Source organism: Phacochoerus africanus, chromosome 4, assembly GCF_016906955.1.
Source record: "Phacochoerus africanus isolate WHEZ1 chromosome 4, ROS_Pafr_v1, whole genome shotgun sequence".
Taxonomy (NCBI): Eukaryota; Metazoa; Chordata; class Mammalia; order Artiodactyla; family Suidae; genus Phacochoerus; species Phacochoerus africanus.
The window spans coordinates 61,189,419-61,201,642 of NC_062547.1; the positions used below are offsets into that span (position 1 = coordinate 61,189,419).

At 55.9% G+C, this 12,224-nt stretch overlaps 1 protein-coding gene across 23 annotated transcripts in view; it reads right to left on the bottom strand.

Moving 5' to 3' along the window:
* Positions 1 to 2,014: 2,014 nt before the first annotated feature.
* Positions 2,015 to 12,224, bottom strand: part of FCHO1 (FCH and mu domain containing endocytic adaptor 1) — a 33,085-nt gene continuing 22,875 nt past the window's right edge. For 18 of the 23 annotated variants that reach the window (XM_047776616.1, XM_047776601.1, XM_047776619.1 and 15 more), the window contains 15 exons: positions 11,703 to 11,727; positions 11,197 to 11,254; positions 10,551 to 10,729; positions 10,439 to 10,463; positions 9,766 to 9,817; positions 9,086 to 9,177; positions 8,430 to 8,705; positions 6,631 to 6,743; positions 6,430 to 6,517; positions 6,165 to 6,273; positions 5,049 to 5,204; positions 4,539 to 4,671; positions 3,861 to 4,060; positions 3,525 to 3,580; positions 2,015 to 2,873 (listed from right to left, as the gene is read on the bottom strand). In XM_047776616.1, coding sequence (XP_047632572.1) covers positions 2,590 to 2,873; positions 3,525 to 3,580; positions 3,861 to 4,060; positions 4,539 to 4,671; positions 5,049 to 5,204; positions 6,165 to 6,273; positions 6,430 to 6,517; positions 6,631 to 6,743; positions 8,430 to 8,705; positions 9,086 to 9,177; positions 9,766 to 9,817; positions 10,439 to 10,463; positions 10,551 to 10,729; positions 11,197 to 11,254; positions 11,703 to 11,727 — 1,846 coding nt within the window. In that variant the 3' untranslated portion in view covers positions 2,015 to 2,589. Of the gene's footprint in view, positions 2,874 to 3,524; positions 3,611 to 3,860; positions 4,061 to 4,538; positions 4,672 to 5,048; positions 5,205 to 6,164; positions 6,274 to 6,429; positions 6,518 to 6,630; positions 6,744 to 8,429; positions 8,706 to 9,085; positions 9,178 to 9,765; positions 9,818 to 10,438; positions 10,464 to 10,550; positions 10,730 to 11,196; positions 11,255 to 11,702; positions 11,728 to 12,224 lie in introns of those variants that run through there. The other 5 variants (XM_047776610.1, XM_047776618.1, XM_047776608.1 and 2 more) reach the window with 5 other exon arrangements.

Consider the following 12,224-nt stretch of genomic DNA (forward strand, 5'->3'; position numbering starts at 1 on the left):
GCAGCCTACACCACAGCTGTGGCAACACCAGATTCTTAATCTAAAGAACGAGGACTGGGATCAAACCTGCATCCTCATGGATACTAATTAGGTTGTTAACCCCCTGAGCCACAATGGGAATTCCTGAGGCTCAGACGTTTGATTCCAGCTTCTTTATGGGGCCCATGAACTCAGGGAACCGCAGGGCAGGTGTGGGCTGTGAACTTGCAGCTGAGGAGCTGAAGGCCTGCCCAGGAAGGACCCACCCCCACTGGCTCCAAAGTCCTGGCTGTTTGAGGCAGCAAAGTCCGAGTACTGATGCTGTCACTGCTTGAAATGTCCCCATTTGATGCAGAGACTAGTATAATCACCCTTCATCCAGGCAATTTTTGAAAAACTTTATTATTTTAGTTGATTTACAACGTTCTGTCAATTTCAGCAAAGTGACCCAGTCATACATATATATATTCCTTTTCTCATATTATCTTCCATCATGTTCTATCCGAAGTGATTGGATATAGTTCCCTGTGCTGTGCAGCAGGGTCTCATTGCTTATCCACTCTAAATGTAATAGTTTGCATCTACTAACCCCAGACTCCCAGTCCATCCCGCTCCCTCCTCCCATCTTCCCTTGGCAACCACAAGTCTGTTCTCTATGTCTGTGAGTCTGTTTCTGTTCTGCAGATAAGTTCATTTGTGCATACAGGCAATGTTGTTCATGTGCTTGCTCTGAACTTCAGATGCTCCCCAGACCTCTCCCAACTAGAGAATTTCCCCCCCATTTTACAGATGAGAAAACTGAGGTCTAGCCAGACCCTGCCACCTCCTCTCTTTGAAGGACAGGGTGGAGGGATCAGGGCACACGTGCCAAATCCTGCTTTCTGCTTCCTGGGCTCCATCTGGCTCTGGTTTGGTCACTGGGATCTGTACGGCCTCAGGTCCAGGCACCCAGGACTTTGCACATGACCACTGGGGGACCCAGAACTTTGCCCAGGTTCAGACTTGCTCCCCACTGCAGTGTGCTGGTTACCACACTTGTCCTGGGCTCCCCTCGGGTCACCCGTTGCCCACTTGCACTGAGGCCCATTTTCTACCCCAGGCCTCCAACAAATAAAAGAATATCCACACTTCTGGGGTGCTTACTCTGTACCCGTTATTCTTCAAAGTGTGTGACCTCCTCACAGCCACCCACTGGTGGGTTACAGATGAGACCCAGGGAGGTCAGGTCAGTGGTTCAAAGTCATTCTGCCACTGGTGGCCAAGCAGGCTCTAAACCCAGGTCTTTTGGCTTCACAGCCTCACAGCTTCCAAGGGCTTTGTCCTGCTCACAGCTATGTCCCTATAGCCTGGCATGCAGTAGGTGCCATGTGGACTAATTGCTTTTGCACAGAACTCACAGCTCACCATCCTTCTGCCTGGCATGCCCCTACCCAGCCTGAAAACTCCTACTCAAACCTCAAAACCCCATTTCTTTTTTTTCTTTGTCTTTTTTTGTCTTTTGAGGGCTGCACCCACGGCATATGGAAATTCCCAGGCTAGGGGTCTAATCGGAGCTGTTGCCGCTGGTCTACACCACAGCCACAGCAACGCCAGATCCAAGCTGCATCTGCGACCTATGCCACAGCTCACGGCAACACCAGATCCTTAACCCACTGAGTGAGTCCAGGGATCGAACCTGCAACCTCATGGTTCCTAGTCTGATTCATTTCTGCTGAGCCATGACAGAAACTCCCAAAAGTCCCATTTCTAATGCCCTCTCCTTCTTAGGAAGTCTTTCTGGCATCCCCCTCTGGGTTCCTCTAGCCCTTGTTCTTTTCCGCCAAGCCTACAAGACTGGAGGTGTCCATGCAGCTGGGGGGTGTCCATGTCTGGCTTTTTCTCCCCCAGTTTTGCCCTGCACAGGTTAGATGGGGGTGCATGTGGAGGTGGTGGGGCAGGGATAAGAAACCTTAAGGATATTAGATCTCCGCCACCCATCTGCCTTTTCTTCCTCTCCTTTTTGGCAAATGTGAAGGAAACTTCCTGGAGCAGGAAAGGCTCGTTATTTATTTATTAGAAAATAGAGTGTTTATTCAAAGAACATTAAAAGGCCAAGGACCTTCATGGGAGTTGGTATGAACAAAAGTGAATCTCAGGCTCAGCCGGACTGAGCATAGGGACTTTCTCCATGGAGTGGGGGCCTCAGGGGAGGCTGAGTGGGGGACCCCTGGGTCCAGCAGGAGGGCAGGGAGCAGTCAGCGAGCACCAGGATGCAGCACAGAGCTGGGGCCAGCGGTGCTGGTTGGCCTCTGCAGGATCAGCAGCTCACTAGGTACATCCCTGTGGGGGTGGGGCTGTGAGGGGGGAAGGGGGCCCCTTGCCCCCACCCTGGGATCCCCCAATCCTCCTCGAAACACCCCTGTAACTCATTGTTCCCACTGTCCCATTGTGGGGACAGGAGAATGGGTTGGGAGTGGGGCTGTGCAGCATTGGGGAGTCTGGCTCTCCAACTTGGGTTCTTGCAGGGACACCCTCTGGGGGCCACTTCTTGACCCTTCCGACTGGGGCTCTGAGCACCCCTCTCTACCTGTACCCTCCATCTTGGGTCTCCAGGTCCCAACACCCACCGATTCACTGCAAAGGCCTCAAATGCCGCCCCCACCCCCACGCAGCGGCAGAAGCAGGGAACGGGGCTCGGAACCTGGCACGGTCCTGGCTCCGTGGGTGCACAGCAGCAGGGCAGGCCATACCTGTGGCGAACCTCTTCTTTATCAAGGACATGCGGTAGCCACTCCCCACCAGCTCCAGGTCCACACCAGACAGAGTGGCCCCCTCGCTGGTGAACTGAGCGGCTACAGGGCTGGGCGTGCTGGGCCCCGAACATGGCTCCCAACTGGCAGATAGGCGGCCAGAACCTGGGGAGGCCTGAGATCAGCTGTGCCCTGTCCCTGGCTCTAGTCCTGCTGTGACCTGGGCTCTTCCTTGGCGTTACACCCAAGCCCTTTGGTCAGTGGCTCTGTCTGTTCCCTTTAACCTCCTCTTGCGCCCTGCACCTTTTTCCTTTGGCCCCATGGGGCTCCAAGAGGTTCGCAAAGGAATTCTGCCTCAGGGCCTTTGCACCTCCTGTGCCCATCCCCCCCCCTTCCAGTTTTGTCAAAGCCCTTTCAAGCTTTGCTAGATGATGCCTACACTTCCCTGCCCCCAGAACATCCCCAATTCTCCTCTAGCTTATTTATTTATTTTTTATTTTTATGTTTGTCTTTTTAGGGCTGTACCAGAAGCACATGGAAGTTCCCAGGCTAGGGGTTGAACTGGAGCTGCAGCTGCCGGCCTATACCACAACCATGGCAACGCGAGATCTGAGCCACATCTGTGACCCAGACCGCAGCTTGCAGTAACACCCTATACTTAACCCACTGAGCATGGCCAGAGATGGAACCTGCATCCTCATGGATCCTAGTAGAGTTCTTAACTTTCTGAACCACAATGGGAGCTCCCTCTCCTTTAGTTTAAATACGCCTCTCCCACTGGAGACCTCCAAGCCCTCATGCACAACCATAACTCACCCCCTGCCTCGGACACATCTGGAAGCTTCCATAGGAGCCTCTTCTCTTCCAGGTTCCTGTCATCATCAAGAGAAGCTTGGTCCGATCTCCCCCCAAAAGGACAGTGAGAGCTCAGGGTCACAATTCAGTCACTCCTCAGCTACAAGGCCTAAGTAAACCAGGTCTACTCCCTCGCCTCAGTTTCCCAATATGTGAAATGGGTCGGGATAAGGGGCGGCTGGTTCCACAGTGAATGGTCGGGCCGAGGGTGGATCCCTCAGCTGCTGCATCAAAAGGAGGTTGCCTAGGTTCTGGGAGGCACTGCTGAGCTTCCCTTGGCCTCCTGCAAGCCCTTACCAGGTGGCAGCCGGCTGCAGACGGACATTGGTCACAGGCTCCCCAATGGGCAGCACGATTTGGACGTTGGTGAGTGGCGTGGGCACGGCCGTGGCACCGGGCCGGTAGCTGTACTCCACTGAGACCTGAGTGAGGGTGGCCCCGCACTGCCAGTGGGCACTCAGCTGCAGAGGCACGGACTGGGGACCCGGGCGGGAGAACTGGTGCGAGAGAGAATAGGAGAGAGGACACAGCTTGGGTCGTTCTGTCCTGCCACACCACGCCCTATTCAGCCACTCTGCCCCTGCCACACCACCTGCCGTTCAACGACCTGACTCTGCACTTCTAGTGACACCCCACAGGACTCTTTGTACGTCTCCAGGCTGTATTACACCATGTCTCCAGCAGACGGCAGGAGAGTGCCCCATTTTAACACGGTTTTGTGGGCTCCAGCCTCTTCTAATTGGCATAAATGGCCCAGTGGCGGGTTAGCTCAGTTGGTTAGAGCATGGTGCTGATAATTTGCTTAATGGGGTCCTCTGCACTACCTGCAGCCAGGCACTCCCTACACTGCCCACCTTGCCTACGTCCCAAGCTCACCTTGCTCTCATTGCTTCCAGCCTGTTTCTGCTGCCTGTTCTCCATGCCCTCCCATCCCCTCCCTGCCCCCCTCCACCCGGTCCCATCCACTTGGCCCACCTGGTATCGCAGCAGCATTACATTGTAGTAGGAGGCAGCTGGATTCTGCTCTGCCTGGCGCTGCAGGGCCTCAGTCAGAGCTGCCATGTTGAGCCAGAAGTCTTTGGTCTCAGGGTCGCTCTGGGAGGGGTCACTGCAGAAACAGGGGATAGACACCCCAACCCTCAGGAGGTGCCCAGCATCCCACCGACACTAAGAGCTTCCTAAAGACGCAGATTTCCCCAACTTAAGGGACCAGTAAAACATTAAGGATAACCTGACCCCCTTGATGTACAGTGGGAAAAAATAAATAAATAAATAAATAAAATAAAATAAAATACATAGCTAAAAAAAAAAAACATGACTCACAGGGAAGGGGAGGAGGATGAGAAGCAAAGGAGGGAAGGAAAGTGAGGTTCAGAGAGGGAGAGTGACTTGCCCAGGGTCACACAGCAAATCAGAGCCAGAGAGCTCCTGGCCCCCACCAACCTCTGGGACCCCCTAACCCTGTTCCCCTTCCTCCAAAAATACCTGAAGAGCAGGTCGGCATTGGGTTGGAAGTGCTCAATGGGGGCCGTGTGCACAAGGCGGAAGCTGAGGACTGGTGGGGGTGGGGTTCCACTGAACACACGCACGATGCCGGCAGGGAAGGTCATGGTCAGCTCCCCAGTTACTCGAGCAAGGCAGCTGGGGGCGGGGGGAGGGTTGAAGGATTTGGGCATTGGCTCATCCTCATCCTCCCCTCTCCTAGCTCCATTGCAGCCTGTGGCTCCCCAGGTCCCTCAGAATCAGCAAGGCCCTGACCATGCCCAGCATCCCTAGCCCCAACTTCCTCCCCTTGTGTCCCTGCCTGGACAGCAATCCAGGCACCAGGAAGAATCCACATTGGGCTGAAGGATGTAGGAACACCTCCTCCCCCAGGTCTCTTTTTCCCTAGGCCACCAGGAAGCTCAAAGGAAAACATTTAGCTTTGTAACTGTCCTCAGCTTGGGTTTTAGGCCTATGCCTTCCTCTTTGGTTTGCTCTTAAGGTCTTTTCTGCTGGGCATTGCCCCAAGACATCCCTGGTCCTTCAATTCACTCTCTCTCTTTTTTTTTATATATTTTTAGAGCTGCACCTGTGGCACATGGAAATTCCCAGGCCAGGGATCAGACTGGAGCTGTAGCCTCTGGACTACACCACAGTCACGGCAACACAGGATCCGAGTTGCATCTGCAACCTACACCACAGCTCACGGCAACACCAGGTCCTTAACCACTGAGCGAGGCTAGGGATCAAACCTGCATCCTCATGGATGCTAGTCAGATACATTTCTGCTGAGCCACGATGGTAACTCCCCTCAATTCACTCTTGACCCATATCCTCTATGGGCATGGCCTCTGGTCTTGCTCCTTTCAGATGGATGCCCACCAGCAGCCTCAGAGGAGTTTCTCTAAACTGTGGCTCCAACAATGCCTAGCTCTGCTCAAAAGCCCACTATGATTCCTACTGCTTTCAGGATAGCCCTGGTCATTCAGCTCAGTTCTTGACGCTGTTCTGCAGTACAGCAGGTCATGAAACCCACCTTAAAGCTGTCTCTGCTGGAACCCAGAAGCACATCCCCCAAGGAGCTCTGCTTGCCTGTCCCCCCCGCCGCCCACTGCGTACCTGGGGGTGTGGCCACGAAAGTAGGCGTGGACATACTCAGTGAAGGCAGTGGCCACAGGCAGGGCATCCTGAGAGCCCAGGACCACAGGGCTTGGGCCCCGGGAGACTCCTGGAGGTGGAGGGGAGGAAATGGGAGACAAGACAGAGTGAGCACAGGTCTAAGACTCCAGAACCTTCCCTCTGCCGACATGGCCTCCGTGGTATCACTTAGCAACCCACCCACATAGGAGAGGGTGAAACTGAGGCCCAGAGAGGGCCCACGTACCGTGTCCTGTCTGGGATGAGAAGCTGGGCCGTTCTGGGATGGTGCTGGGGGCCGAAGAGCCCAGTGGGGAGGGGCTGAGGGAACGAGACTGGAAGAGAAGGAGATAGGCCGGCCTGTGAACACCCCAGCAGCTATGCCCCGATGCTGACCATGTTGCCCCCCCGCCCCCTGCCCAACACCTGCCACCCCCCCCAACCCTACCAGGTCCCCGTTGCTGCGCATGAGGGGACAGGACACCTTCCTGGAGCGGGGTCTCCGGGGTGGGGCTGTCAGGCCCTCCCTGGCTGCAAAGTCGGCGGATACAGGCATCAAGTCTGGGGAGTGAGCATGAGAACAGACATGGCTGAGATGCTGTCTTGGGCCTCTTGGGCCTCCCCAGGGGAGGAACTTAGCCCCAAAGCGGGGGTTGGGCTTATAGGGGAAGAACCCCACCCCCGTTCCCCCCCCACTGATGATCTGAAGTCCTGGGGCTGCAGAGAAGGTGCTGGACAGGACTGCAGACACCAGCTGCAACCCTGAGTCTCCCAGACATCAAACCAGTGGCTCAATAAGGGGTGAGCTCCCATCACTGGGGGTATGCAAGCAAGGGCTGGATGCTCAAGAGACAGACACGCTACAGGGGGATTTGGCAATGGCCTTTTGGCCGATATTCAGCAACTCCACAACCTTCATCCTCTCTGAGCACATGAGGGTAGTCACCCACCTGGGCCTGTTTCTGAGTCACACTCTTCTAAATGAACTAATCACAGTTCCCCTTGCTCTCCAGCTTCCCTAGCATCCTTGCTTTGCTCCATCTACAAATGCTTACTCACCTGCCTCTCTTCCCACCTACACCCCAGGCTGGGCTCTCTACCCCAGGGTTCTTAGCAGGGTTGGATGCTTCTCCTGTGGTGGAGCCACCTGTACACTGTAGGCCATAAAACAGCATCCCTGGCCTCCACCCCCAACCCCAGATGTCAGGTGCACCCTGCCTCCCAGTGGTGATACTGCCAAGTGTCACCTGGGAGAGCAGAACGGACCCAGTTGAGAACCTTAGTGCAACAGTAAAGCTCAGACAACTCTACTCTTACTTACTCCTCTGGGCCCTCCCTTGGACCAGCTCCAAGGAGGCCTTTTCTTTAACTAAGGATGGTACCAAGCACCTCATCACCACTTCTGGAGACCCCACATGGTCACAGCCCACAGTCTTTCTGACTCAGGCCCCCAGGAGCCAACTCCTAACCACTTCCCTCTTTCCTCCTCGCTCTAGCCCTGCCCCCATTCCCTCCTGGGCCCTTTCCCCTCCTCTCCTCTCCCTGGGCACCCTCCCCTCTCACTTCAGCTTGATGACATCCCACAGCTGCCCCCAGGGTGTGCACCAGCCTGGCCTCCACCCTCCACCTGACATCCAAAGGCCCACGCTGGAGATGCCCCCATCCCAGCTTCTTCTGCCCCATCTTTCCTGCTCTTTCTGCCCTTCCCTCTCCTTTCAGCTGCCCTCAGGCCCTCTGCCCTGTGGCTCTGACCTTGCTAGGTGTAAAACTCACATTTCTCCCTGGGATCACCAGGCTCTGCCTGGTCCCATCTCCCTGCCGACACATCCCCCTTCTCTTCCTCCTTCTCCCTGTCATCACTCTGTTCTAGCCATACCAGCCTCCTTGTTGTTCCTCAAAGGGCAGAGCCTGCTTGTACCCCAGGGCCTTGGCACGGGCTGTGCCCTCTGCTGGGAATGCCCTTCCCCCCATGTGCATATGGCTGCATCCTCATCTCCATCAAATCTCAGCTCAAATGTTCCCTCTTCAGGGAGGCCCTACCTTTCCAGGCCCTCACCAGGTCCCCGCCAACTCATGCCTTGTTAAATAGCCATCTCATTATTGTCCCTGCGAGAGTGAGGGTTTCTGCCTGCTTGAGTTTCTGCTGTGTCATCTCCCCCGCCCCCCAATTGAGGCCCTGGCCACATTAGGTGCTCAGTCCAGTATCAGGACTCAGAGAACTCTCACACTAGGGGCAGACACACTCACCTCCTCCAGCCATAGCCTCCAGCCCCCAGGGGCCCGGGGATGGTGCAAGGGGCTGCGGCGAGTCTGATGGTGGCAGGGGCTGTGTCCCCCTCGACTCCGGGGGCGGCGCCCTACAGGTACGTGGGCTTTGTGGGGTGCCCGGGCGGGGGACCCAGGAATCCGGGGAGGGACCAGGCGCCACGTGGGACGGTGAGTCCAGGCCAGAGTCCTCCACATTCTCGGGCGACGAGGAGGAGAAAGGCGAGGGGCTGGAGGTGAAGCCGAGGCTGCTAGAGCCTGGGAGAGGGAAGTGGGCAGCCAGCTCCAGACCCAGTTCATACTTGTACCATCAGTTCTCCAGAAGGCCACGCCCACGTCGGGGAAGATCCGCCCTCATTGGTGCCCACCTTCCCACCCAAGGCCACGCCCTCGCCCTCCTATTTTCGTCGCCACTGATGCCCCGCCCATCCATTCAATATTATCCCCACTCCCACAAAGGCCACACCTTCTCACCGGCTCCGCCCATTCATGCTGCGCCCTGCCCAGCCTTACTTTGACCCAAGTCCTCGCTCCAGCCTGGCTCACCATCCCGCCTACCCGAGCTTCCTACCCGTGCAGTGGCCCCACTCATTCTTCTGCTGGCCACGCCCATGCCCCCGAAGCTCCCCCATCATCACCTGTAAAATCTTCGTGGTCAAAGGCAGACTCTAGCGGCGGCCCAAAGAGGTTCTTGGAAACCTGCTCATCAGAAGTCAGTTTCTCGGCATTGCTGGGGATGGAATCGACAGGAGAGGTGGGTTCTACTGTTTCTGTGCCTCCTCTCCCTTCAGGGCCTTTGCACATGCTGTTCTTGGCCTTGAACTCTGTCCCCCCAGCTCTCCCTACAGCCACCTCCTGCTCCTCTTCAGGGCTCAGCTCAAAGTCCACGGCACTTCCCCTGCTCCCTTCCCACCACTGCCTCGACTAAAACTGCCCACTCCTATTTTCCATCACATTGCCTGCTTTGTTTTCTTCACAGCAATTGGAAGCATCGAATATGATCTAACTTATTTACTATTTGTGACATCTGAGCCACTAGAAAGTGACTCTGCAAAGAAGGACCTGTCTTGGTCATTTATCTCCAGAACCCAGAATAGCATAAGTATATATCAGGCACTGTGTTCATCAAATGACTAAGTGGTCCCTCAAAAATGGCATGGCCTTAATTCCACGCCAGAGTAACAGAAGGGAGGCAGAGACAGGGGGAGGCAGTAGGGGAGGAGGATAAAGGTGGGGACAGCCCCCACCTCCCGCCTCCCCCCCCCACCTCCCCAGTCCATTCATGTTGACCCAATGACCCATCCCCATGGAAACCTACCTGCCAGCCCTTGGAGCAGATCGAGGCCTCTGTGGTTTCCCAGCAGTGTCCCCTGTAAGAGATGTACCTCCTTCAGTCTTCCTGTCACCCTGTCTGCACTGTTCCTCATGCCAAAGACCAGCAGACCAAGGCTTGGGGCTGACCAGCAGAGCAGAGAGGGATTTGATTCTGAGCCAATATGTCTCCAGATTTGGGCTTTTTTTTTGTCTTTTGTCCTTTTAGGCCACACCCCCGGCATATGGAGGTTCTCAGGCTAGGGGTTTAATCAGAGCTACAGCTGCTGGCCTACGCCACAGCCACAGCAATGCCAGATCCGAGCCACATCTGCCACCTACACCACAGCTCATGGCAATGCCGGATCCTTAACCCACTGAGCAAGGCCAGGGATCGAACCCGCAACCTCATGGTTCCTAGTCAGATGATTCGTTTCCTCTGCACCACAATGGGAACTCCAGATTTGGGCTTCTTTCCCAGTCCAAGCTATCCCTTTTGGCTCTCATCTAATTCTCATAATGATCCCATTTTATAAAAGGAAGCTAAGATGAGAGTGGGTAAGCAGCCTGCCCCAAGTCGCACAGCAGAGCTGGGACTCAAACCCACACCCACACTCCAGGCCCAGCATCCCTTCCATGTGTTCTTCGTCAAACTGATGACCCCTTAACAGGCTACTCACGTGAAGAATGGCGTTTCATGGTGCCCTGTGGACAAAGGGGTGGCATCAGGTCGGGGGCATCCAACATGCCCCACCCACCCTGGGCTCAGCAGCCTAATCCCCAAGGCCTCACCCCTGGGCCAGGAGGCAAGATGAGGCTGCCAGCTGTGGCCCTGAGCTGTGCTGCAGCTGCCTCCGGACTGCAGGCTGGGGCCCGGGCTGGGGCAGGCTTGATGTGCACGTAGAATTTGCGGGGCTCCTCATCATCGAAATCGGAATCGCTGGATGAGAAGCGGGAGGGCTCCTCGGTGCTTGCACTGCAGTCAAGGGGCCAAGCGGAACCCAACACAGAATCTCCCTCTAGTCAGCCCTCAAATCCATTCCTTCTTGCTCAAAGCCTTTGAGACACTGTACAATTCCATCTTCACCACTTGCCTTGACACCATGTTTTTGCCATTTCCCTCCCCCCACAAGCCTTCACACATGCATGCCCTACCATAACTGGTTAACTCCTATTCAGCTGCTAAACCCCAATACTGGTGACCGCCCCCCCCCCCAGGAAGCCCTCTTTTCACTCCCCCTCTGAGAGCCCCCCTCTCTCCCCTTTGCTCAGCCCTGACCTCACAGGGCCAGTGCCTGCATGTGAATTTGAGCCTCACAAGCGGAGGCTCCCCCCAGGATGAACACAGAAAGGATTGCTATGGTGGGTCCATCACTGTGAACAGAGCATTCTCCTTGCTGTGCCAACAACTGCCCTCCAGAGGGCGCCAGGAGGATATTGTTCTGGGTCCCATCAGGCCGGACAGTGAAACCTTCTTCATCCACCTCTGGACACGTCTGGGAGGGACAAGTGGTGTTAGGCTCTCATGCAGGTAACCTCCCATCTCATCCTGCCATGCCCCCCTCCCATCTCTGGGCCCTGATTCAGACTGAAAAACAACCCGGATGCCCCCGTGGAAATAAACGAGCTTCCTGCAGTGTGTGGGCAGGTTCTTGGAGGGACAGAACACGCCACTACCTGTCCCGAGGGGGTGGGACAGAGGGGCAAAGTGAAGCTGAGTGAGGACATCAGCCCCTTCCACATGGTCCAAGGTGGGATTTGAACATGGTCCCTAAGCTGTGCTACCTCCAGCCCCTTGAGCTCCATGCTTAGCTTCCAGGTTTGTGGTGATGGGGATGTGTGTGTGTGTGTGTGTGTGTGTGTGTGTGTGTGAGAGAGAGAGAGAGAGAGAGAGGTGGGGCTGAAACTCCTCCCACACAGCCTGGCCCCTCCCATGACACTCACCCCTGATTCGGGCTCCAGGGAATCTCTGAGGATGGAGAAAGGGATGTCAGTGTGAGCTCCCCCACCTTCTCTGGCCCTTCCCTCAGTCCCCAACACTGGACATGGAATCTGGGGGCAGCCCCTGGGCTGCTATACTGCCCTGAGCAAGCCCTGCAGGCGGCAGGACCCTGGGGCTTGCTTGGGGCAGGGAGTAGGTAATCCAGAGTCCACCCAGCATGGGGGTGCTCTCAAACAGCTTGAAAGGGGAAAAGGCCTGGAATTCATCCGAATGTAGGGGCTCAACTTGGCAGGGACTTAATGAGGCCACCCTTGCCAAAGAGAAGAATCCTGGGCTAGCCTGGGCAAGGGTAACCAGGGCTAGCCAGGGAGAATGTGCACAGGGAAGAATCTCCTCCCACACAGCCTGGCCCCTAGTTTGGGCAAGGGAACTGCTGGGCTGGGCTTGACAAAGTAATAATTGCCAGGCTAGAGTAGGAGGGGAAACAGTAAGGCGAGCCTGGGCAGAGGGAGAGATGCAGGGCC